The sequence below is a fragment of the Takifugu flavidus genome, chromosome 19, assembly GCF_003711565.1.
Source record: "Takifugu flavidus isolate HTHZ2018 chromosome 19, ASM371156v2, whole genome shotgun sequence".
NCBI classification, from domain to species: domain Eukaryota; kingdom Metazoa; phylum Chordata; class Actinopteri; order Tetraodontiformes; family Tetraodontidae; genus Takifugu; species Takifugu flavidus.
In genome coordinates this window covers 1,055,838-1,082,898 of record NC_079538.1, presented here as the reverse complement: position 1 = coordinate 1,082,898, position 27,061 = coordinate 1,055,838, and the positions used below count along the sequence as shown (strand labels likewise).

Sequence of the window (27,061 nt, the reverse complement as noted above, 5' to 3'; positions counted from 1 at the left end):
TATTATTATTATTATTATTATTATTATGCACTGTAGAAAGGAGAAAAACAACATTTTAACCCTCTGCCTATGTTGTACATACAGTGGATTGATGCATAAAAGAGCAATTTTTTATTTTTGGTTTGTCTTTTTAGTACCTCACTTGTGGCCTCCTAACATTTTCGAGGTCACTGTATGTTTACTTATGATACACAGGCAGATATGGATATATGGATTCATTATACATTCAACAATATAGATGGTTAGGGTAAGGACTGACCTTTTGCTTACACTTGCTTACTTGCTTTTGTTTATTTAAAGATGTACATTTTTTATGCATCCATGTTCTATCTGCTTTTCTGTGTTGGGGAGAGGCCTCTGGCCCCCAGGGGACTGGAAACAGGAACCTTCTTGCTGTGAGGCAACGGTGCTAATCACATCACCATGCCACTGTGCATCTGAAATGCATTCCAAATTTGCAGAGTCATGTAATAACAAGCCTCCCGGGCACTTTAGCTACAAAACAGGCTTGAACTGAAACTAACACCAGGGTTCATGTGGGTGCAAAATGACCAGTAAACATTTGAGTTTGTCATTATTAATTATCATGTCAAAGTATTGTGTATTTTATTATAATGCCAGCAGTTATATGTAAATCCTTGCACATGTTTTCAACCAGCCACACCTAGTTTAAGGTTTTACTATTGAAACACGTGCAAAGGAGCTAAAGGAAATGACTTGTTTTGCCATCAAGTGTTAAATTGTGTTAAATTTCATAGATACAACAACAGAGAGCTGTAATTGTTAAATGTCACTGATTAGTAGCACCAACATAGTGCTGACAGGGTTTCTGTAGAAAGTATAGCATGTATACATTCTAATTTATGTACTTTCAAAAAATGTTCATTGCTAAATGTATGAGACACGTGATGTTAATCACCATAGTATTGTAAAAAGATTGAACAACTTGTGAAACACATTAAACAGGTGTGGAGGAAAGCATCTTTTCTATTGTACAGGCCCACATAAGTAGTAAGAATAGTTTGGGCAGATATATTTATTGATATGCAAGTCTAGCAAAGACCTAAAAATAAAATACATAGATCTAAAATTAAGAACCCATTTTGCATAACATATTTCTCAAACAGATGTAAACAAGTCAAATTAGTTTGAAATTTACAAATTCACTGTGAAAAATTTTCCCAGAAATAATTATTTTAAATGCACACCTGAACCAGCTATAAAAGAAAGCATAAATGAAAGGGTTTAGCATTGAATTGGACAAAGTGAGCCAGTTGAGTGCTTCAATCACAGAGATTGGCGTTACTTTGTATGTTAATGGTTGAAAAATGATACAAAGGAAATACGGAGTCCAACACAAGAGAAAGACGCCCATAACTGTAGCCAGTGTTTTGGTGGCTTTTCTCTCTATCTTACTGACAATTGCTTCAGGCTTTGTGTTCCGACAGTTTGTTCTCTGAATGGTCTTTGCTTGTCTTTGAGCAACAAGGTAGATCTTAAGATAGATGCTAAGCATTATAATGACCGGGATGTAAAAGGAGAAAACACAAGCCAATGTGGTTGATATTAATGTGTCAATTAAACAACTTCCTTCGCATTTTCCTTGATTAAATCCAGCAACAATGATGCCAATTCCAATTAATGCAGCAACCCCCCAACTCACCAAGATCATAATGCTAATAATACGATTATTTATTTTACTTCTGTAAGCAAGAGGATGACAGACAGCATAGTATCTGTCAATTGAGATGCAGCATAAGTTTAAAATAGATGCTGTGCTAAGTGTAACATCAAAGCTTCCTCTTATTTTACAGAATAAATCTTCATGGTACCAGCAGGAGGTTACAGTGAATGCCATGCTGGAAGGAAAAACTAACACTCCTACGAGCAGGTCGGCCACAGCCAGGGACAGGATCAGATAGTTAGTGGGGACGTGGAGCTGTTTGAAGTAAATGATTGAGATTATTACCAGAGCATTTCCACACACTGTCACAACAGACAATGAACCAAGAAAAATATATAATATTACACATTTCAATGAAGGAATATGCGTAAATGTGTAAGTTACATCATGTGATATATAGCAGGGATGAATTTGGACAGTGGAGGTGTCATTGACCATCAGTCTTGGTTCCATGTGCTTTCGCTCCTGCAATTACATTTGAAAAACCCAGACACTAATATATTAACTGGAATATAAACAATATTGTCACCAATGCATTTAACTGAAACATACTTTAGTTGGAAGTTGCTCACCGTACGGCTGCCTTGGTCTGTCCACTCTCTTACTGCTTAGAACCTGAGATTTAAATGGGCCGCCTCAAACTAATTACCATAAGTAATTCAGGCCCACCTTTGTTCATCTATATGGGCAAAACTAATCAATGTCAGTTTTGTGTGTGAGTGAATCATTTATCTTGTTTTTATTTCATTGCACCAAAGTGGTCTCTTGTTTTGGATTAAGAATGAGTAGAAATCTCTATTTCCTAAAATCTATCCAGGATGTCATTTTCTAATTCTGCCCTTATATCCATGTCAACAACAGAATAAAGATTACAGTTTCATTATGATTTCAAAGTTCAATCATTTTGCACAGTAATTCCAGTTTAGATTTGAGCAATGATAAACTAGTTACTAACTTTTATGATCTTATAACATTATTATTAGTCCAATTAGTTTTGAATGAATATTTGTTCTTTTTCTGCCTATTATTATTATTATTATTATTATTATTATTATTATTATATTATTATTATTATATTAGTAGTAGTAATCAAATCAAAAATCAATCTTTATTTATATAGCATCTTATACAATCAAAATTGTTTCAAGGTGCTTTCCAGAAACCCAGGGCCTGACCCCAGACAAGCAACAGTGGCAAGGAAAAACTCCCCTTTAACAGGAAGAAACCTTGAGCAGGACCAGGCTCATGTAGGGGGGCCCTCCTGCTGATGGCCGGCTGGGTAAAGAGAGAGGAGAGGAGAGGAGAAGGAGAGGAGAGGAGAGGAGAAGGAGAGGAGAAGGAGAAGGAGGGGGTTCCCTTAAAATGGCGCAGGTCAAGCAAGACGCGTATGAGGCTTACTTTAAACTGCAGGCCATCGAATATGCAGCTGAAAATGGCAATGGAGCCATCTTAGTGTTTTCACTTTATGAGGAGGCGGCATCTCTCCATACGCGCAAGGACAACTGTTGCGCAGCGGCTGCACGCAGATTACCAGGAGAGGGTGGCCATCTTCCACACCTACTGCCTCGACAAGATAACCACGCCCAACCACATCACCAACATGGATGAGATCCTTCTGACTTTTGAAATCTCTTTGACCCACACAGTGGAGAAAAAAGGGACCAGCACAGTGGCGATATGCACAACGGGGCACGAGACATCGTCGTTCACCGTGGTTCTCGGCTGCCATGGAAACGGACAGAGCGCTGGATGACAGAAGGCAAACACTCATTCACAAAGACTATGAGGCAGCGGCGGGCAAGTTATGCCACCGTATGCAGGTGGATTGTAGACGCATGGGCTATGATACCGTCTTCATGTATTGTAACAATATTGTAATGCATCAATGCTGAAGCGGAACCGGTTGGCTGTGTGCTAATGAGCCATTAGCCCTATATAGTGCTTTGGGGGGCTAAAGAGGCTAACAAAAGGAGTTTTATCATCAAGCCGATAGTACCTACAAAAGGTATGTGGAGAGGCCCAAATTGCTGCTTTGTAAATCTCCTGGATGGAGAATTCTTTGTAACGGGCCCATGAGGTGACATGGCCCCTGGCAGAATGTGCACACAGTCTGGTGGCTGCAAACTTTTAGAGTTAAAAGCTAGCATAATAGCCTCAATGATTCAGTGAGCGAGCCACTCTTTTGAGAATGGCTTCCCAAAGTAGGTCTTCACCCAGGGATACAAAAAACTGTCCTCTTTTCTGAGAGCTCTTGGTTTTGTCAATGCTCATCTGAGGAGAACGTTGGGGGATAGAAAGATACCAGGTCATTTGAAGAACATTACCCCAACACCTTAGGTATAAGCAGGGTTATAAGTTGTGTTACTCAAAGAGAACTTAGTACATGCTTGGCTTACAGAAAAGGAATAAACCTCCCCCACACATTTAAAGTCACCATTTTCAAGTCCAGTTGAACCACCGGTTCAAAACTGGGAGCTTCACACCTTGTGAGAGCCACTGTGGTCTAGCTGAGCCTGTGATAGGCTACCTGATGGAACATTCCCCTCAAGTGCAAGTGTCTTATTAAAACCATCACCAGGGCTACAGCCATTAGCCCTAAAATCCTAATGTCTAAGAGACACATTTCACCCTTTAAAAATGGACTAAACAGTCTCTGCTTGCCTTTAATCTCTCCCCAGTCAGCTTGCTTTGGTCTCGCTTCTTGAGAACCAAGAACCACAATGTCTGACTGCAACAGTTACAACAACATTAATTCTTTGCATAAGTGAAAAGTGCTTGTGAAACATGTGTTGGAAACATTGATAGTTCAATGAACAATGTCTCTGCTTCTCATCACAGGGCGCTGGGCCGGTACGAATGTTCCACGGTCCATGTGCTGAACAGGACCATATTTTGTGAGCCTCCTTGTGAACGGGGCTGCTGGGGGAAGCAGAGATGAGGAAGGGACCAGAACCATCTCACCTGCTGCATCCCAAGTTATCAGGTCAACCACTTTTTCCTCTGGATTACCTAAGAGAAGGTGGTGGGAGTGGTTATTCAGACTGGGGGCCCTCCCATAACTTCTACTGCCACTGGCCCTTAGAAGCAGCAACCTTATAGGCTTTATCTATCAGGCAGGACTTCAAACATGTAGACCCTGGCCTCCCATTCCCTTGCAGTCAAGCATGGAGCTGCCTGCCACAGGTTGCTTCTCTCTATAGTCAGGAAACTTGTCCAGTAACATTGGAACAAATATCAGAAGCTGTTTTCCCTTTCTCTTCACCTTTGGCAGATTTTACCATCATAGTGGGAGAGAATTTCATCCATCTTGGGTTCAGGCCACTGGATCTTGAATTTAACAACATTGTGTTTACACACGTCCTGCAAGCCTAAATCCATTGTAAAGGAGGATGTGCCTTGCTTCCAGGCATCATCCGGGATCTAAAATGTAATGAAAACTTTGGTGCTATGCTTTGATATGCAGGCTCTTTTCAATATATTGAAGGGAAGGGGCTAAACACACAACCTTGAGGGGCTTTTGTATTCTGGGTGTTCGTGTTACAGATGTGACCGCCTGGTGGCCCGACCTCTGCCCATGGAGTCCGGGCAGAATGTCACCTCTCTGGTGGGAAAGGAGCCTGAGCTGGTGCACGAGGTTGAGAAGTTCCGACTAGAAGGAACCTCGACGCACGGCAAGGGCTCTGGAACCAGTCTTCTCGAGAGGGGTTGGACTCTCTACCACTCTGGAGTTGCCGATGGTGAGAGGCGATGGGCAGGGGTGGCAATTCTCGTTGCTCCCCAGCTCAGTGCCTGAAAATTGGAGTTTACCCTGGTGGATGAGAGAGTAGCCTCCCTTCGCCTTCGGGTGGGGGGACGGATTCTGACTGTAGTTTGTGCCTATGGCCCAAACAGCAGTTCAGCGTATCCACCCTTTTTGGAGTCCTTAGAGGGAGTGCTGGAGAGTGCTCCTTCTGGGGGCTCCCTTGTCCTCCTGGGTGACTTCAGTGCTCACATTGGCAGCGACAGTGTGATCTGGAGAGGTGTGATTGGGAAGAACGGCCCCCTGATCTGAACCCGAATGGTGTTTTGTTATTGGACTTCTGTACGCGTCTCAGATTGTCCATAACAAACACCTTGTTCAGGCATAAAGGCGTCCACATGTGCACTTGGCACCAGGACGCCTTAGGCCGCAGATCGATGATCGACTTTGTGGTCGTGTCATCGGATTTGCGGCAGCATGTTCTGGACACTCGGGTGAAGACAGGGGCGGAGCTGTCAACTGATCACCACCTGGTGGTGAGTTGGCTCCGATGGTCGGGAAGGATGTCGGACAGACCCGGCAGACCCAAACGTATTGTGAGGGTCTGCTGGGAACGCCTGGCAGAGTCTCCTGTCAGAAGGAGCTTCAACTCACACCTCTGGGAGAGCTTTGACCATATCCCGGGGGAGGCGGGGAACATTGAGTCAGAGTGGACCATGTTCCGTGCCTCCATTGTTGAGGTGGCTGACCAGTGCTGTGGGCGCAAGGTGGTTGGTGCCTGTCGTGGCGGCAATGCCCGAACCTGCTAGTGGACATGGTGGGATGCCGTCAGGCTGAAGGAGTCGTATCGGGCCTTACTGGCCTGTGGGACTCCTGAGGCGTCCGGAGTAATGCGGACTCTGCACCCATCCGTTGTGGTAAAGAGAGAGCTGAGCCAAAAGGCGAAGCTCTCGATTTACCGGTCGATCTTCATGCCTACCCTCACCTATGGTCATGAGCTTTGGGTTATGACCGAAGAACAAGATCACGGTTACAAGTAGCCAAAATGAGCTTCCTCCGTAGGGTGGCTGGGCTCTCCCTTAGAGATAGGGTGAGAAGCTCTGCCATCCGGGAGGAGCTTCGAGTAGAGCCGCTGCTCCTCCACGTTGAGAGGAGCCAGATGAGGTGACTTGGGCATCTCGTTAGGATGTTCCCTGGACGCCTCCCTGGTGAGGTGTTCAGGGCATGTCTCTCCAGTAGGAGGCCCCCGGAAAGACCCAGGACACGTTGGAGAGACTATGTCTCTCGACTGGTCTGGGTATGCCTGGGGATCCCTCCGGATGAGCTGGAAGAAGTAGCTGGGAAGAAGGAAATCTGGTTTTCTCTTCTTAGGCTGCTGCCCCTGCAACCCGACCCCGAATAAGCGGTAGAGGATGGATGGATGGATGGATGGATGAATGGATGGATGGATACTTAGATATTTAGAATATTTTTAAAACCCTTCTTTTGACCTACAAGAAGGCAGGTCCTCAGAGGCCTAGCTCCATCCTACCTGGAGGAGCTAGTGATACCTTATCAGCCCAATAGACCGCTCCGCTCTCAGAATGCTGGTCTACTTGTGGTTCCCAGAGTTTCTAGGAGTAGAATGGGGAGCCGAGCATTTAGCTACCAGGCCCCCCTGCTATGGAACCAGCTCCCTGTCCAGGTACGGGAGGCTGACTCCATCGCTACTTTTAAGATCAGACTTAAAACCTACCTCTTTGAAAAAGCTTATTGTTACTAATTCTGTAGTTCCAGTTACTATCATAGATAGACAAATTATCATACTTAGGGGGTCGTCTAATCATTAGGTCACATCTTAGCTATGCTGTTATAGGCCAAGGCTGCCGGAGTCCGGAAACATGATCACCTGACAGGCCTCTGTCACCCCACTGGGTCATGGTTTCCTCTCCTCCCCTCTCCTTTCCTCCTCCTCATCAAGCAGACTAGTTATGCTGATCCCTGTGTAGTTTTTCTGCTTCTCCCCCTATTCATTTACAGGTATCGCCACCTTCGGAGCTGCATGATGACCTCCAGCCCCGCTGACCCGTTGTATAGTGTATTTTTGTGTGTGTTTCTGTGCTCTGTGCCTCTCCTTTCCTCTCCTTTCCTCTCCTTTCCTCTCCTCTCCTCTCTCTTTACCCAGCTGGCCATCAGCAGGAGGGTCCCCCTACATGAGGTCCTGAGATTCTGGAAAGCGCCTTGAAACAATTTTGATTGTATAAGACGCTATATAAATAAAGATTGATTTGATTTGATTTGAACAAGTGCAGAGCGACACGTCAAAACTGTCTCGAATTTTACAGAAGAGATTTTTATGGAAAAGACAGAAGGTTATTGTGAATTTCAAGCTAAGCGGAAAGACCAAAAGTCCTATGAGCAGGTCAGCCAAAGCCAGAGAAAAAATCAGGTCGTTAGTGGGGAGGTAAAGTAAAGGATTGAGATGATCACAAAAACATTTCCACACATAGCAACCGATAATAAACCAAGGAAAACATACAATAGTACGTATATGATGGAAGGATTACTTGTAAATATGTAAGTTGCATTATTTGAGTCATAGCAAGGATGCATATTAGGCATAGTGAAAGTACCATTGACTGTCAAGTTTGGTTCAATACAGCTTGATTTTTGCAAAAACATCTATCACATAAACAACATGTGAAGGATATTTGGTCCAGTATGTACAAATATTAGCAGTGTTATAATTCTCTTTTACCTGGCACTAATGTACCCTCATGAAGTGTAAAGAACATGGCAGGCTGGCAGGGTTTTAATAATGTGTCATTTGGTCGCCAAAATTACCTGGAGCTTTGGTAGGCCAATCAGAGTGTGTGTGTGTGTGTGTGTGTGTCTGTGTGTGCGTGCATGCGTGCGTGTGCGTGCACCTGCCTGCGCCAAAGAGGTTATGTGACAGTTTGTATGTCTTCCAGAAAAAATAACTGAAAAAGAAAGAAGGAAGGCTTCAGAAAAGTTACTTAAATTTGATATCTCCTAAGGGTCAAAGCCAAAAGGAAATGATTGCCAAAATTAGTGTACAACTACGCAGAAGCTTTATTTTCTAATACTACATCCAATTTAATTTGCAGTAAATTAAAATATGTTTTGATCCTCATTCACAGCCAAAGTTGAGGAACCGGGAATTTGTGTCTGATGACTGTGGTTAAGCTACACACTTCGTACACAACCTGAACAAAGACACACAGTAAGGATGTACTAACCAAAGTCCTGTTTGTGCTCTGCCAGATGCCATCAAATGTCCTAAGGAAAACACACTGTACAAACATGTGGTGGATAAAAGTGGCTGCTGATGTAACCATCAATAGCAAATGCACCAATGTGGTTTGCTGAGGGATTTAGTTTGGACTGTATTTATTCATACAATTGTGTCTTTGTGTGTGTGTGTGTGTGTGTGTGTGTGTGCATCCATTAATACCTCCGCCAAGGTGATGTGACCTTTGATCTTCTAAGGTCAATGCCGAAGGGAAATGACTGCCACAATTAGTGTGCTTAAGGATTTACAATAAAAGAACAGATCACTACGTAGAACAAGATAAAGGTTTTAGGATAGGTTTTAGGGTAATTTTGTAGAGTAACAAACAAATTCTTTAGTCGTCATTTCAGTTTCCAGTGAGACCTTGAGGCTCATATTCTCTCCAATTTCTAATTCAATGTAAGGGTGTTCTTTTTCGATAGTCTTGGCTCACAGAAATACAGATTAACAAACTTTCAAATGTTTTCTCATTTGGTGGGTCAACTACAGACATACCCCTTCTATTTCAAAAACCTTTTCAAATTCAGATATGTATAGGTGGATTTCCTCCAGAAAAGCCTTTCGTACACTTCGGACTCAACCTACACAGAGAGACACAGTAAGGATGTGCTAAACAATGTCCTGTTTGTGCTTTGCCAGATGCCTTCAAATGTCCTAAAGAAAACACACTGTACAAACATGTGGTGGATAAAAGTGGCTGCTGATGTAACCATCAATAGCAAATGCACCCATGTGGTTTGCTGAGGGATTTATTTTTGACTGTATTTATTCATACAACAGCGGTGTCTTTCTGTTTCTCTCTCTGTGTTTGAACAATAATTAACGGAATAATTATGAAGTTTATACAGAACCTGTGTCACAGGTTTTGCTTCAGTTGGATATTGTTCTTTTGTCATAATAGCTCTCATCAAGTTAAGTACCTGGTTTCGGTACTTCACTTATCTATTTAAAATTATATTCTATCGATTCCTCTATTATAGTTTGAGCCACTCTCGTCTGCAAATGTCAAAAGAAGCTCAATCTGGTAATCTGATATATGGTAAGCTCTATTGTCTTACATTGTTTTACGTTGTTCATAGCCAATGTTGGCTATTAATGGTTCTCTTTTATACTTTACAGCTATGGAAAGTTCAAAGGTTCAAATCTCACACTCATTTCCTCATTGAAATTAAAACCACGACACAATACTCTCGCTCATACTTGATCCAGCCGTATGCTGGGATCTCACATATCTCTAGCATCACTTTTCAACAGGGGTGAACTTCAATTGCTATAACTGCCGCTCATTAACACATAACTGGAGATAGTGCTGAGATCGCTGTCATGGAGACGCCACCCTAACTTTTAGTTTTGAGCTAATTCCGCTTTAGGATTCGACAACCTTCCAGTTAAATTTCAGAACCACAACACCCATTTGTCAAATTACCTCTGTCAATTGTCTCTCTCAGTGAAATAATAATGTAGTTATTAAGTTGTTAGTTTCTATCTATCTACTTTTGCTAATTCAGGCCTCTACCAAATCACATCACGAGCTAATTACCAGGTCAAAGAAAGACGGTGAGGATGGAGAATCTGCAGTATCAAATTTGCCATGGTAACATGAAATCTGCTTTATGACGGCTTCCCTCGGTGATGAAGTGTTCGCTGACTGTGAAGAATGTAGCAAGGACTGATTAGAACTCGTTGTGAAATGGCCTTTATAACTGCACTGAAATTTTTGCTTAATTTTTAATAGAGACCATTAAAAAAGTGATATTGATGTAGGGCTGTGACACGTAGTTGCAGTTGTGTGTATTCACGACTGTTAAACTGTCTTTGTCTCAGTGTGTTTGTTTTGTGTGTCCAGGTGTATCTTTGTCTGACACAAAGGCTTAATTACAAATGTTTAATCCTTAGAATTCTACAGGTGGCTGTCTTTATTCTTTTCAAAACTTGAAAGAAAAACATTTTTATTTGCAAAAATGTGTTTTATTTGTAAATTAATTCAAATTTTAATGCGAGATTATGGAGAAAGACATCTTGATCTTGATCTACTGAATCAGGGACAAGATCGCTGCTTCAGGATGAACTACGGACATTTATTGTGAATAATAAACTGGAATTGTAAATAAACACATTTCTGGAAGTGCAAGAACATTTTGTGGTAGTAAATCCTCAACAAAATTCATAAACTACAATGATAAAAACTGGAATTTAGTCAGCTTATCTTTAAATAACAACAACAACAACAACATAATAATAATAATAATATGTGTTATTAGTATTTCAGAAGTTACATTCATGCTGATAAAGTTTTACTCACAAAGGTGTTTACTACATAAATAACTTTTACTGAATGTGCACAAGGGCACAGAGACTTTGCTACTGAAGCTTCAGGGACCATATAGATACAAGCTTTTTCAAAGTCACAGGAGTTTGGTATTTGAAAAATCTTCATTAAATATTTTTCCAGAAATGATTGTTCTAAATGCAGACCTGAACCAGCTATAAAAGAAAGCATAAATAAAAGGATTAAGTGTTGAATTTGACAGTGCAAGCCAATTAAAGGCTTCAATTACAGAAATTGGAGTAATTTCATGAATTAATGGCTGGAAAATAATACAAAGGAAATATGGAGTCCAACACAGGAGGAACACTCCCACAACTATAGCTAGAGTTTTGGTAGCCTTTTTCTCCATTTTGCTGACATTTGCTCCAGATTTTGTGTTTTGAATTTGTTTGGCTTGTTTCTGAGCAGCAAAGAAAATCCTCAGATAGATATGAAGCATTACGATGACCGGGATGTAAAAAGCAAATATACAGGAAAGTGTATTTGATATTAAAGCATCCAATAAACAACTTTCTTCACATTTTCCATCAACACGCCCTACATACACAATACAAATTCCAGTTAGTGCAGCAACCCCCCAGCTCACCAGGATCATAACCCCAATAATACAATTATTTATTTTACTCTTGTAAGCAAGAGGATGACAGACAGCATAGTATCTGTCAATTGAGATGCAGCATAAGTTCAAAATAGATGCTGTGCTAAGTATAACGTCAAAGACTTCTCTTAATTTACAAGCCAAATCTTCATGGTACCAGCAGGAGGTTACAGTGAACGCCATGCTGAAAGGAAAAACTAACACTCCTACGAGCAGGTCGGCCACAGCCAGAGACAGGATCAGGTAGTTAGTGGGGACGTGGAGCTGTTTGAAGTAAATGATTGAGATTATTACCAGAGCATTTCCACACACTGTCACAACAGACAATGAACCAAGAAAAATATATAATATTACACATTTCAATGAAGGAATATGTGTAAATGTGTAAGTTACATTATGTGATACATAGCAGGGATGAATTTCATTAACAGTGGAGGTGTCGTTGACCATCAGCATTGGTTCACTTTTCTTTGACTCCTGCAAGAACAGTTAATGAAGCTAAACAAGTTTTACAAGAAAACCTTTAAAAATATATATCAACTTGAATATGAACAATATTGTCATCAATACAATTCAGTAAAACAAAAGCAGCTAGATTTTTTTTTCTTAAAGTTTCTTTTGAGAAGAGAAGAAATGTTTTAAGTTTAAAGGCTTTAAAGCTTGTTAACAAAACCCCAACATAATAAAACAACTTCAGTTGGGACAGAAACTCATGAAACACAATAATTTAGAAGTTGCTTACCATATTCCAGTGCTGATCTGTCCATTTTATTACTGCTTTAGACCTGATATTTAAATAGTCAGCCTCATAGCATAAAAATACAGGCCCACATCAGTCATGCATTCCAAACTGCATGGATATGCAAATCCCTTTTGAGGGGAGGGGACTTAAAGCTTTTCTTTTTAGAATGTCAAGGAAATTCTTGAAATTTAAAGCTTTAATATTTAAAACCTCACTTGGTAAACCTAAGATACTTAATATTCACTTGAGGGTGGATCTCACCTTTGACACAAAGAGGACACTCTGGACATGGACATGCAGCCAAGAGCTCTTTTCAAGAGAAGAAACCCAGTCCAGTTGACATAGAAAACTACCTTGGATACAATGACCTGGATGATTGAGAATCTACACAGACAGCTGCAGAAAGCAAAGACCTGATTTGTAGGCCACCAAACTGGACCCCTCCAACACCAAACCCAGCTCAGGCAATTGTGTCTCTAAATATTATGAACAGAAATGGTGACTAGGGCCAACCCTAGTAGAGTCTGTCTTGCTGAAAACACTACAGTAGGGGCATGCAGTCCAAGCTCTGACACCCATCATGAAGTGACCATGCAGCCTCAATATTTAAAAAGGACCACATATCTTGAGCAAAATAACTTGGTCTACTTTTACTCCTTGCCTGGTCGCAGGTAACCAAGGCCTATCACTGACAGTGGGCCTTTGGCATTGGGCATGATGGTGAATGCTTAATGGCCTGGACTGCTCGGACACACAGAAGAATAAATGTAAGTTCCCCTTCATGTAGGTTTCCCACCTATTAGAGTGGGTCAGTGCAATATGAGCTTGGTTTCCACAAAATTGGAGAATTTTGCGAAAGGACACTCATTTCAAATGATTTAATTATTATTTATAGAAACTTGGGGTGCTTGTCACGGTCAAACCATCCTGATAATGATAAGAGCAGGCTGGGTGATGTTGGTGGTTGTGATTGCGTTGGCCTTCATGACGGCAGGTTGTCAAAATAGTGAAAAACCCACTCTTGTCCATGTGCGCAGATATGGTGGGCTTGCGAGCACACTATAGGCAGCATGGCTCATGTGCCTTACAGATGTTTGTTTGGTCCTTGTTGGGCTGTTGGGTTGCTACCAAATTAACTCTTCTAGCCACTCTTACACTCCGGGAATACCATCCTTCTTTATGAATGAATTTTCTTCATTGGAAGTCTGTTATCATTCTGGCTAGGACATTGATAGAGTTCTTTCAATCCACACTGAAAAGTCAGATGGTCAAAAATTGGTCTACCTTGGTTAATTAGACAATTTCGGGTTGTTAACCCTTTTACACATCTTCAAACATTCATCTGTGGGGTGCAAAACAGCTGCCAATTGTTTCTGTGTACAACTTCTATTCTGAATTTAAGTTTTCAATTTCTGTTGACAGATATCAAGCCGTATGTCAGCTGTGGGTATGACACTAGTGAGCTGGACTTTTCCAGTTCTAAAGGGAATTGTAATCACCATGAATGACCCATTTTAACCTACAACATGGTACAGGGGGATTGTTGTTGTTGGGGTCCAGGGTTCCGGGTCACGTGTTGTGGTCCTGCTTGCTTCTTCCTGCAGCAGGGGTGGAGGAGCCGATAATCTGCTACAGCTGGCTCTGCAGTCAGACGCACCTGTCGACAATTTACATTGGCCACCTATTTAAGGACGGAGCGCCTGTCTGCCAGCGTGGGGGACTTCTAGCGTTCCAAATGGTATATCTGAATCCTGTTCCTTTGCTTTATGATAGAACTCATTTTAATGTTTCTTCCTGTCTGTTCGAGGTCTCCACACCGCCCTGCTGGAGAGAAGAACGCGCTGGACCGGACTCCCGTGTTTGCTCCACTCTGGAGCTCTCTGTGCAATCCGGAATAGCTGGATGAGTGCTTCCCCTGCAGTCCAGGAGGACTTTTGAGTTGACCTTTAATAAAGACTTCTGTGTTGGACACTATTCCCACTGAGTTTGCCTGCTTTCGGGTCCAGTAGAAAACCTCGCCGAAACATATGTTTTTTATTCATGTTGGACCCCTTGATTTCCTACTCTGATATTTAACCCTTAGAGTAACGACACTATACCTGTCTCTGTAATTGAATCTTTAGTGACTTCTGTGCTCTCTTTTAACATGCTTCTGCATTTGTATGGCCCTACAGATAAATAAATTTAAAAAATAAGTAAGATAGTGATTATATTCTTTCCCTCCCTTATTTCTGCAAGAAACCATGCAAACACTTTTTGTAAAATTCAAGTCTTTAAAAAATTTCTAGTAGCCTATGCATAAATATTGTGTTGATCTTCCTTTTTATTGTACGTGGAAAAAATATGCTTAACCATGCCTGACCTTTGTCCTCATGGACATTCCCTTTCTGTTATTTGTTTGTGTGACTTTTTGACGTCAGTAATGTTTCCCATGTTACCTAGCTGTTGTTTTGTCACACTTTCTTTTAATCAACAGGTGACTAATGATGATTAGCTAGCTGGCATCTACAGCTTACTTAAGATTTTCTGATGTCTGTGCTACACATTTGCTCCTGAGAGACTACACTCCTTCACACCTCTAATAGGAGAGAGACACATTTCCAATGTTTGTTTGCATCAATGTTAAAAACAACACAGCAAAAACCAAAAGAAAACCCAACCGCAAGTGGAATACACATAGTGCATTTATTTTACAAATTCGTATGTGTTACTTTATCAATTAAAGCAGAATCTTTTTTCATACCCAAGAGGTAGCTAGAGCAGGACTTTTGGCATTGCCCACATCTAGTACCATGAATGTGTTTTACTTCCACCAAGAAGTTATGTGCCAGTCACATCTGTCTGTCTCTCTGCCTGTTAGCAAAATAACTCAGAGTTATCAATGGATTTTAATGAAATTTGTGAACAGGGCCAAAGAGCAAATCTTTGAGTTTCTGCCTAATGTACAAGCCATTTAAGGTGGCCCAAGAAAAGTCTATATATACTAGTGTGAAGTGAAAATCTTAAAATAAATCACTATGTACAGTGCTCCAGAACCCTCCCTGTGATGCTGAAAGGGATAGAAAATGATATGATATAGATTATGATACGACTGAAAGACTCAAAATAAATAGAAATGGTGGATAAAAAATCGAATTGAACAGATTTTGGTCTGCTGAGGATTTTTTTATGTTTACAACATGATTCCATCATAGTTTTGACGTCACTATGAATGTATAGAAGGTAGAATGCAACGTGTCTGTAATGTTGTCAAACAATGTTGAACCATTTAAACCATTTAAAGATTATAGATTTAATAGAATATTCATTTAACCTACGAGTGCTTTAGTGACGGGATTTACTTTTAATCATTCATTGTTCTAGGAACCTCCTTCACACGTCATATGCAAATGATCCCAGAGTAAAGACTTTAAACATCACGTTTTGAGCTGCTCCAACAGTTTGGCTCATCAGAAGTACGACTGAACAGGGAGAAGTGAGAACTGATTCAATGTTTATATTGCATTAGATTTGCTCTCTTGTGTTTATTGGTTGTCTCAGTTGTTCTGAGCTGTTCTGTATGGACCCGCACTTATTCCATAACAGGTCTGATGTTTTTGAGAATCACTGCAATGGATCATCATTAAGATTTGGATTAACAGAAACCGCATCTTCCTATTTGTTATGTGCCATTTTCTGGTTGTTATCAGTCATCACTGTGTGTGGAAACCTTCTTGTGATAACTGCTATTATTTACTTCAGACAGCTCCACAGTCCCACCCACTACCTGATCCTGTCTCTCGCTGTAGCTGACCTGCTTGTTGGTGTCTTGGTTTTGCCTTTCAGTGTAGTACTGATTGTTGAACCTTGCTTCTACCTTCAAACGTTCATCTGTAGGGTGCGAAACAGCTGTGACATGTTTCTATCTGCAACGTCTATCCTGAACTTGTGTTTTATTTCAGTTGACAGATATCATGCTGTATGTCAACCTCTGAAGTATAGAATTATCATAAATGTGCGCGTTACTGTGGGGATGATCGCTGTGAGCTGGACTCTTCCAGTTCTAATTGGAATTGGAATCACGATGAATGACCCAAACCAGTCTCCAACAAGATGTCTTTTTTTTCAAAATCCCAGTTTGCTGTTTTTAATTCTAGGAGCTGTTGTTTTGTTTTATGTCCCAGCTGTGATAATACTCACAACCTATCTAAAGATTCTGATTGTGGCACAGAGGCAGGCACGGACCATCAAGAATGCAGCCTCTCTGAGCAGAGCACCTGGAGAGATGCTCAGTAAGATGCAAAGAAAAGCAACCAGGACTCTGTCAGTAGTAATGGGAATATTCTTAATGTGTTGGACTCCTTTCTTTCTTAGTCTGATGTTGAACCCTTTGAGTAACAACACTATACCGACCTCTGTGATTAACTCATTTAAGTGGCTTGGATGGTCAAATTCAATGCTCAATCCATTTGTCTATGCTTTCTTTTACAACTGGTTCCGCTCAGCTTTTAAAATGATCATTTCTGGGCAGATATTTCAAGGTGATTTCATGAATTCTAAACTCTTTTGACTTCTTTGGTCTGCTAAAATCAGCTAAAAAGACAAATTTTAAAGCTTAGTCATTAATATATAATTTAATTGTCCAATAATTGCAATGATAAAGCCTGACCAAAAGCATATCTGTTTTTTTAATGTATTACTATTATTTATTTATTTATTTATTTATTTATTTATTCACACACACACACACACACACACACACACAATAATGCTATATATTTTTATTGTATTTTATCTCCAGCTTTTTCTGTGATGTGGAACATAATCATTCATTGCATATTATAGTTTTAGATTATTTATTGATTTATTTATTTAGCAATGAAGATACATTGTCTTATACTACTGACCTATTTTGTTTTTTGATGTACTTCTCATTCAGCCCATGTCCAACATAAAATAAATGTTATTGTTGTTAAATGCTCTCTAACAATATAGATACTGTGTACTTACTGCATAGATGTAGTGTCTGTTGTTGATCAAATCATTTCAGTTATTCACAATTGAATGCTTTAAAACAGGGGTGTCCAAACTTTTTGCAAAGAGGGCCAGATTTGATAACGTGAAGATGCCCGGGGGCCAGTAGATCCTTCTGATGTTTTTTAACCAGAAAAGTTACATGCAAATGTACACTATTATAAAAAAATTTCATTGTCACAGTTCTCTTTATTTTTCAAATGGCAGTGTAACCAAATATAATAATAATTAATAATATAATTTCCATGAGTTTGATAAATGTAATGCAAAGTTGTCTGTTATCATTCAAGTTTAAAACAAGTAAATTTTGCTTTTGTCTTTTACAAGATCTACAAGAAAGGAGGAATTACATTTTAGTGATTTATTTATTCTGTTAGTGCCAGCGGGCCATAAATAATACATTGTAAGACTGAAGTTGCGGGCCGTATGAAATCTTACCGCGGGCCGTGATTAGCCCCCGGGCCGGAATTTGGACATGCCTGCTTTAAAACATAGATTTACATAATATTAAAATTGTTTTATATTGTATCTGTAGTTTCTGAATAAAGATAATAAAGATTCTGTGCTGAAGTTTATTAGTTTACACTCCTGAAATGTTCAAGGTGTTTTCAAGATCCAACTTGAAGTGCAAGTTACCCCATCCAGTCACTTTTATTTATAATTCCAAATGTCAAAGCTGGGTTTTACCAGGTTTCCTGTGGATTTCTGTCAGGCCAATGCTCCTAAAGGCAAGAGAGACAGTGGAGAGCATGTAAGCAGGGCCGCAGGTCTGTCTTTCTGCTGAGGCTAGAGCACCCACACAAAGCATATCCGTATTTGTTAAAGACCACATCTGTGATACAAAATATAGATCTGACTTCACCTAAGAATCCCTAATGCTAGTATACAGCTAGCAGTTTGCGCTGTAGGTGTAGAACTGAAGACTTTGGCAAGATCAGAGGATGGGGGATCTGCATTTACATACATGTGAGTGGTGCAACAAGTGCATGGTCACAGAGAAGCTTCATCCCCCCGATCTGTAGCATGTGTTTGTCAGATGAAGGACCTTTTTTTATTTTAAGGGACCTAATAGTAGTCATGTATCCATGGCTGTTTAATTGCTACCCAATGCTTATGTTACGCTCTTTGATATAAATTCTTCTTCTGATCTACAAGGTAATCAGCGGCAAAGCTTCATCCTACCTGGAGAGCTAATGGCACCTTAAACTCCTGAAAGACTCTTCTGCTCTCGTAATGCTGGTCTCCAGAATCATTGTGGCTGAGCATTTAGCTACCAGCCCCCCTTACTTTGGAACCAGCTCCCTGTCCAGGAACAGGGCTTTATCCTCCTCTCCTCTCCTCTCCTCTCCTCTCCTCTCCTCTCCTCTCCTCTCTCTCCTCTCCTCTCCTCTCCTCTCCTCTCCTCTCCTCTCCTCCCCTCCTTGGTCGGGATTGTTGAGGTCTGTATAATAATAATGATGACATGCTGGGTCACAGTAAGTCACAGTGGGTCATTTCCACATGTCGCATGTCCTCAGAGTCTGCTCTCATATGCTGTAGCTCTTTCTACATCATCCAGACCTCAATGAATAATAAGTATGCTCGGCACTCACTTTGATGTGATAAGGACTTTTTTTTTGATGGCAGATGAGGAATTTAAAATCCCAAGTTTATCAGAAGAAAATAGATCTGTGATAATTCCAGACAGGTGTGACAGGACAATCAATTAATCCATCAATTAATCAATCAGTCTTTATTCATATAACGCCTGTTACAATTAAAACTCTCTCTAGGTGCTTTCCAGAGTCCCAGGGCCTGACCCTCAACAAGACTGACCTACAAGGTCTTCAGAGGTCTAGCTCCATCCTACCTGGAGGAGCTAGTGACACCTTACCAGCCCAATAGACCGCTCCGCTCTCAGAACGCTGGTCTACTTGTGGTTCCGAGTCTCTAGGAGTAGAATGGGGGCCGAGCATTTAGCTACCAGGCCCCCCTGCTATGGCACCAGCTCCCTGTCCAGGTATGGGAGGATGAGTCCATCTCTACTTTAGGCTTAAAACCTACCTCTCTGAAAAAGCGTATTGCTACTAACTCTGTAGTTCCAGTTACTATCATAGACAGACAAATTCTCATACTTAGGGGGTCGTCTAATCATTAGGTTAACATCTTAGTCATGCTGCTATAGGCCAAGGCTGCCGGGGTCCAGAAACATGATCAGCTGACAGGCCTCTGTCACCACACTGGGTCATGGTTTCCTCTCCTCTCCTCCTCCTCATCAAGCAGACTTTTAATGCTGTTTCTTGTGTAGTTTTTCTGCTTCTCCCCCCCCCCACCCCCCTTCTGTATTCATTTACAGGTATCGCCGCCTTCAGAGCTGCATAATGACCTCCGACCCCGCTGACCCACTCAACCAGCAGCTTATTCATTTCAATTTAATTCAATATAATGTATTTTTGTATGTATTTCTATGCTCTATGCCCATCCTCTTCTCTTCACTCGGCTCCTCTCCTCTCCGCTCCGCTCCTCTCCTCTCCTCTCCTCTTATCTCCTCTCCTACCTATTCTATCCTCTACCTGTCCTCCCTCTCTACCCAGCCGGCCATCAGCAGGAGGGTCCCCCTACATGAGCCTGGTCCTGCTCAAGGTTTCTTTCTGTAAAAGGGGAGTTTTTTCTTGCCACTGTTGCTTGTTGGGGTCAGGCCCTGGGATTCTGTAAAGCGCCTTGAAACAATTTTGATTGTATAAGACGCTATATAAATAAAGATTAATTTGATTTGAAGCAACAGTGGCAAAGAAAGACTCCCCTTTAACAGGAAGAAACCTTGAGCAGGACCAGGATCATATAGGGGGACCCTCCTGCTGATGGTTGGCTGGGTAGAGAGGGAGGAGAAGGGGGAGGACAGGTAGAAGAGAGAATAGACAGAGATCAGGGAAATGCATTAATTCTAACAAGGTGCTGGTGTAGGAGTTGAGTGGGTCAGTGGTGTCAGAGGTCAGCAGATCAGTGCACAGAAGTGAAGTTGACAATACCTGGAGACCATATGTGTCAAACTCAAGGCCTGTGGGCCACGTCCGGCCAGGCATGCAGTTATATCAGCCTCTTTGAGATGTTTCAGTCAGGCTTTAGAGCTCATCACAGCACAGAAACGGCACTTATTAAAGTTACTAATGATCTTCTTATAGCTTCAGATCATGGACTGGTCTCTATGCTGGTTCTGCTAGACCTCAGTGCTGCTTTTGATACAGTTGATCACAGCATCCTGTTACAGAGACTGGAACATGTGATTGGAATTAAAGGGACAGCACTAGACTGGTTTAGATCATATTTATCTGATAGATAACAGTTTGCTCATGTCCATGGCGTTCCCTCTTCCCTCCTCTCCTCTCCTCATCAAGTAGACTAGTAATGCTATTTCCTGTGTAGGTTTTCTGCTTCCCCCCCCCTTCTGTATCCATTTACAGGTATCGCCGCCTTCAGAGCTATATACTGACCTCCGACCCCGCTGACCCACTCAACCAGCAGCTTATTCAATTCAATTTAATTCAATATAATGTATTTTGTATGTATTTCTATGCTCTATGCCTCTCCTCTCCTCAACCTCCCCTCCCCTCTACCTCTCCTCTCCTCTACCCCTCTCCTCTGCCCTCTTACCTATTCTATCCTCTACCTGTCCTCCCCCTTCTCCTCTCTCTCTACCCAGCCGGCCCTCAGCAGGAGGGTCCACCTACATGAGCCTGGTCCTGCTCAAAGTTTCTTCCTGTTAAAGGGGAGTTTTCCTTTGCCACTGTTGCTTGTCTGGGGTTAGGCTCTGGGATTCTGGAAAGCGCCTTGAAACAATTCTGATTGTAAAAGACGCTATATAAATAAAGATTGATTGATTGATATCCTGCCCGCGAGATTATTATATCCTGCCCACGAGACGGAAGTGCCGGTAAACCCGTGTATCTCATTTGTGGAGCTAATAAGGCTGTAATGAAAGAATTTAATCTAAGACGGCACTATGAGACAAAACACCAGGATAACCTGAAAGACTCGAATGCAGAGCAGAAGACACAGAAGGTCGAAGAGTTCAAGAAGAAGGTGGGAAACCGTCTTAAATCCAGACAAAAAGCAGATGCTGGAAAGAATAAGCCTGAGTAGAAATACGGTTGCTGATCGGGTTTGTGAGATGGCCACTGATTTAAGATCACAGTTGACTGAAAGAAGCAAAGACTTCATTGCGCTCTCTCTTGCTGTAGCTAGCCCTGGCTTGCTAGCCATCTTCATCCATGGAGTGGACTCCAATTTGCGGGTTACAGAGGAAATATTGGGCATTAAATCAATGCACGCTACAACGACAGGAAACAACATTTTTGAAAACGTTTGTCAAAGTGTAACTGAAACTGCCCTGGGACAAACTTATTGGACTTAAAACCATGTATTGATTGGCAACTATGGGGGATACTGGTGAGCCCATGGCACAGCCATGTTTCTGCCTGTAGAAGCCTTCTCTGTACTGGAAATAGGTGATGTTCAAACACAGGTCCAGCATAGTGCAGATCTGGGCTGCTGTTAAGGTTGTTCTTTCTGGAAGATTCTTGTCCAATAGAAGGTGCTTGTGGATGGTGTCTATGGCGCTGGTTGTGGGGATGCATGTAAAGAGTGACGTGACATCGTAAGATACCATAGTCTCTTCTGGAAGTAGTGTGAGTCCACTGACCTTTTGAGCAAAGTCTTGGGAGTATTTGATGTGGTGTGGGGTGTTGCCCACCATGAGAGACAAGATGGAGGCCAAGAATTTGGAAATGTTGTATGTTACAGAATTGATGCTACTTACTTCTTCTGAGAGGATACACGGAGATGGTGGAATCCCAGGCCCTGACATCCTTTATAGGAACTGCGCCAAGCCACTGGTTCAGGTATGTGGACAACACCTGGGTCAAAATTCGAACACAAGAATTGGAAGCATTCTCGGATCACCTCCACAAAACAGACGAGCATGTAAAATTCACCCGGGAAGATATAAAAGGAAACAGTCTGGCCTTTCTGGACTGCACAGTCAAGATCACTGAGGACAGAAATCTCACCATCGAAGTCTACAGAAAACCTACACATACTGACCAGTACCTCCAGTTTGACTCTCACCACCCACTGGAACACAAGTTGGGAGTGATCAGAACTCTCCAACACCAGGCCAGAGAAATACCCACCACATCCTAAGGCAGAAAGAAGGAACAGCACCACATTAAGACAGCTCTCAAAACATGTGGCTACCCAGACTGGGCCTTCACCAAAACCTCAAGAAAGCGAGACCCCAGAAGAAGAGGGGGAGAGAAACAAACGCCACAGCGTTTCGATCCCCTATCTGTCCGGAGTCTCTGAGAAATTTAGGAGGATCCTCCAGAAACACGACATACCGGTTCAGTTCAAACCCAGCAACACCCGCCTGGGGTAGCATTATTAAAATGAGCTAGACAACCAAAACGTAGTTTGCATCAGAATTTCAATCTGCTTGGTGTGACACCTTCTACTTTCTTGCCATGAACCCAGGGTAAGGGTTTTGTTAAAGTTAGCATGTTCTCCCCTTGTCTGCGTGAGATCTCTCCAGGTACTCCATCTTGCTCTCACAGTCCAAAGACATGCATTTGCTGGATAGGCAGTATACTGATGCTAAATTGAATTTAGGTGTGAATTAAAGTATAAATGGTTGTTTGTTGCTCAGAATTCTCCAGCTGAATATTTCCAAATGCATTATAATGGTTTTACTGTCTTTTCTTCTTCCCATAGTCCATCCTGGTAAAATGCATTCTGAGGTTAGCAACACATAGCAACACATGTCCATCCACATAATGTAAAAGAAATCAGGACTGCAGCACCTTCTTCAATTGCTCTATGGTCCAGTTCTGAAAGGGCCAGCAACAGCACCATGGTTAGCCAGCATCTATGCAGCCCCACATGCAGCAGATTGCACTAAACTGCTTATTATGACACCTTTATAAAAGGATCAGAATTTACTTCCTAAAGAGTTTAAGCTAGAGTTGCTCATCTGTTGGATAGGACCACCTATATTTATGTATGGTAACAAAACACCTACTTTGAGTACAAAACGTCCATCCATCCATCCATCCATCCATCCATCCATCCATCCATCCATCCATCTTCCAAGCAATGTTCATTTGTTGCCCAGTTGTTTACAGAGATCATCCCTGATCAGTCAACACTATGTAGAAAGAAAATGTTAAACTGTACTGTACTGTATGTCTAACCTCTGTCCTCTTGCATAATGCCGTCCTTTGTTGTTGTTTGTTATTATTGGACAGTTGTATTTCCCAGTTGTTTTGTCCAAACCATTTAACAAACATGTTACATAATGTGTTGGCCCATGATAATTACAGAGCTGGCATGAACAGCTTCCTTTAGGGATTTTGAGATCAGCAGCACATTTGCTCCTTAGAGACAACAGTCCTTCACACCTCTAATAGGACAGAGGTACCTTTCCATGGTGTTAAAAAAGTAAAAAAAAACACAACAACAACCCAGTGTTCAATTTTGTCCTCTATCTCTAACTGGCCAGCTCACATTGTTACCTCTGAAACACTGGGTGGTCTTCTTTACTTGCCACATCATCTTGCTTCCTTCAATTCCGTACCATTGATTCATTAATGTTGAAGTCTCTTGCAGCTGCTCTATTCCTATGTTCGACAGCATGACTGATAACTTTGAATTTTAAGTCCGCGTCGTAAGCATGTCTCTTGAAAGGTGCCATGTCAGGGTCCTTACACACATACACACACGCAAACACACACACGCACGCACACACACACACACACAGAGTAATATGGTGAAGCACAGTATGTATTACTCCACAGAGATCCTGACTGCAGTAGCTGTAATGCTGCAAATGGTGCGACTTTGTAGTTTACCACAGTCGTAATAAAACATTTTGACAGAGCGCCATGAGCGCTGTGTACCACACAAAATCGCTCCAAGGCCAGTAAATACAATCCAAATTAATCCAGATATAAAGTGCTCCAGATTATAAAGCACACTGTCGGAAAACACGGTACCTATTTCTGTGATTACTCCTTTCCAGATAAATATAGTCTTGGGATTCAACTGTGTAGCCGGAATTTTGTGAATATCAAAAGCTGATCTGATCCAGTAATCCTTTTAGTACATATTTGACTTTTTACTCATCCTGACCCACTGCAACACGATGACCTCTTGGAATCATCATTTCTCAACGAAGTTCCCAGTCAGGCACATGGGCCCTGTCCATTTGTCTCATTCTCCAATGTCATCCTAATCTCTGTCGCCTAATTATCATTGTTCCTGCGCTTCTCCAATGGAAAATGTGCTTCCTCCATGTTCATTTACAAAAAAGAATTCTACTGTCTCCTACTCCATCCCAGTAAGGACGAAGGCAGGGGACAGAGCATTGGAGATGCCCAGATGTCACACTGGAGAAGCGCCAGTTGGGGTTGCCATGTCTCTTGGTGGAGCAGGGGGATTTTTGTTCTGGTGGGTGGGTTGGGTTTTGTGCTGTCCCTGGTCACCCGGTGCTGGTACCTTTTGCTGCACAGGAGTCCTTCAGTGGTCCTTTGCTGGTCTGCTCTGTGGGTGGGATTGTGGTTGTCCTCAAGATGGTTAACCTTTAGGTCTGTTCTATCCTGTACATTCCCCTCAGACATATCTTCTCGTTAATATCAACACATAGCACCAGGTATCTATATTTACATAAATATGTATTGATGACTTGCAGACAACAGAACAAAAGTAATCATGGAACTCTGTGGAAGGCAGAAAACACCTCACAGCCACAGGAGGACATGGGTCTAAGTCAGGGGTGTCCAAACTTTTTGCAAAGAGGGCCAGATTTGATAACGTGAAGATGCCCGGGGGCCAGTAGATCCTTCTGATATTTTTTTAACCAGAAAAGTTATATGCAAATGTACACTATTATAAAACAATTTTCATTGTCAAAATTCTTTTTATTTTTCAAATGGCAGTGTAACCAAATATAAGCCACTCAGGCAGACGTGAACAACTCTAAAAACACAATTCTGCCTTCAATTCATATCTGGAGAGTCAGATAACATTGAACACTGAACTGTATGGAATACCTTAAATTTCCATGAGTTTGATAAATCTAATGCAAAGTTGTCTGTTATCAATCAAGTTTAAAACAAGTAAATTTTGCTCTTGTCTTTTACAAGATCTACAAGAAAGGAGGAATTACATTTTAGTGATTTATTTATTCTGTTAGTGCCAGCGGGCCATAAATAATACATTGTAAGACTGAAGTTGCGGGCCGTATGAAATCTTACCGCGGGCCGTGATTGGCCCCCGGGCCGGACTTTGGACATGCCTGGTCTAAGTGGTTGGAGTTTTTACTGTTGTTGAAGTCATGGTCTTGTGGCGGGCACGCAGGTGCCTCTCACCCAGGTGTATTATGGGTTGGGGGGGGGGGGCATATTCCATGCTCTTATGTTTTTGTGCACTGTTAGCATTCGTTGAGTTGAGTGTTGAGGTGAATAAAGAAAATAATGAAAAAAATTGAGTCATTCTTCATCTTGCCACATTGGTGACCCCGCATTGGACATGTTCATGGCAACAGAAGACAGTGTCTCCTCTTCAGTCATGTTGCCCCAGCTCCAACAGCTGGCCGGTTTTGCCGCACCAGCGAAGCTTCCCAAGATCTGTCAGAATGGTTTAAACATAGAGAGGCACTTTTCCACCTGAGTGGAATCTCTGCCGACAATTTCAAATATTATTTGATGGCTGCAGCTCTGGATCAGCAGCCCACCGGCTGCACCATGCACCTGCTATGGGCTCCACCACAGAGAAGGAAGTACGCTGCACCCCAACAGCTCCTGCTACGGAGATACAGCCCGTCTGCTGCAGAAAATGCGGATAAGCTACTTTCTCTACCTGGTTTGGGATCGGCAGTTGATCTCATGGAGGATTTGCTGGGCTCGGGATGAAGGTGGCTTCCTTTTCCCACATTTTTCTGCACCAACTCCCACCTCTGGTTCGCGCAGCCCTGGCAAAATCTCCATGCTTGGCTGTTAGTGCTTTCTGTGGTTTGGCCGTCTTCCACCAGCGTTTAGGCCTCAAGGCTCGGTGCTGTGTCCCTTCATGCATGTTTGAGGTGACGGGAATTGCCAAAGCCAGCGCTCAGTAGCAGCTGTGAGCACTAGTGAGCAAAAGGAGCAGCTTTTTGTCAAGGACTTCAGGTATGGTAGATTCTTCCTGGTAGACTCTGGCTCCCAGAAGGGCCTCATCCCAGTTCCCATTATAGGAGCAGATTTTCTGTGTGCTAATGATTTACTGGTAGATGTTGCTAACCGCCATCTGATTGATGCTATGTCTTTTGCTACTTTTCCATGTCAGACCGGTCATCTGGGCCCTTTACATATGCTAACTTCTCAGCTTTGGGTAATGATTTTCAGCATTTGATGGCTGATTTTCCATCGCTGGCAATGCCTGTGTTCTCTGCTATGGTTGGTAAGCACGGTGTAGAACATTTCATCCCAAAGACTGGTCCGCCAGTTGTTGTACATGCGCAGTGACTTGATGCCGTTAAGTTGGCTACAGTGAGAGAAGTGTTCGCCATGATAGAAAGGTTAGTTAGTTAGGCGTTCAAACAGCCCATGGGCCTCGCCTCTCCATTTGGTGCCCAAAGCGGATGGGTCTTAGTGCCCAT

At 42.1% G+C, this 27,061-nt stretch overlaps 3 protein-coding genes and 1 long non-coding RNA gene across 4 annotated transcripts; 2 read left to right on the top strand and 2 right to left on the bottom strand.

Annotated features, from left to right (window-relative positions):
- On the bottom strand, positions 1–2,137 carry LOC130516531 (trace amine-associated receptor 1-like). The gene is made up of 2 exons (XM_057017644.1): positions 1,813–2,137; positions 1–1,740 (listed from the first exon to the last, which is right to left on the bottom strand). Exons 1-2 carry the CDS (start codon positions 2,135–2,137, stop codon positions 1,139–1,141), a joined length of 927 nt encoding a protein of 308 aa, XP_056873624.1. The 3' UTR covers positions 1–1,138.
- Positions 2,138–10,717: 8,580 nt separating this feature from the next.
- LOC130516451 (trace amine-associated receptor 1-like) lies at positions 10,718–12,374 on the bottom strand. Its single transcript, XM_057017531.1, has one exon. It carries the CDS (start codon positions 12,096–12,098, stop codon positions 11,121–11,123), a length of 978 nt encoding a protein of 325 aa, XP_056873511.1. The 5' UTR covers positions 12,099–12,374; the 3' UTR covers positions 10,718–11,120.
- Positions 12,375–12,815: 441 nt separating this feature from the next.
- Positions 12,816–14,358, top strand: LOC130516453 (uncharacterized). The gene is made up of 2 exons (XR_008947486.1): positions 12,816–14,122; positions 14,192–14,358. It is a non-coding gene; the product is annotated as an uncharacterized LOC130516453 (long non-coding RNA).
- A 1,233-nt stretch (positions 14,359–15,591) lies between these two features.
- Positions 15,592–16,983, top strand: LOC130516530 (trace amine-associated receptor 4-like). The gene is made up of 3 exons (XM_057017643.1): positions 15,592–15,597; positions 15,893–15,926; positions 16,074–16,983. Exons 1-3 carry the CDS (start codon positions 15,592–15,594, stop codon positions 16,931–16,933), a joined length of 900 nt encoding a protein of 299 aa, XP_056873623.1. The 3' UTR covers positions 16,934–16,983.
- The last annotated feature ends 10,078 nt before the right edge of the window (positions 16,984–27,061 follow it).

Bases quoted from the DNA above. Each gene is read 5' to 3' on its own strand.
- LOC130516531 (XM_057017644.1), bottom strand. From the start codon at position 2,137: ATGGAACCAAGACTGATGGTCAATGACACCTCCACTGTCCAAATTCAT. The intron at 1,741-1,812 runs GTAAAATAAGAG...GCATCTCAATTG, and splicing joins GTACCATGAAGATTTATTCT to ACAGATACTATGCTGTCTGT.
- LOC130516451 (XM_057017531.1), bottom strand. From the start codon at position 12,098: ATGCTGATGGTCAACGACACCTCCACTGTTAATGAAATTCATCCCTGC.
- LOC130516530 (XM_057017643.1), top strand. The intron at 15,927-16,073 runs GTTCTGAGCTGT...GGTTGTTATCAG, and splicing joins GTTTATTGGTTGTCTCAGTT to TCATCACTGTGTGTGGAAAC.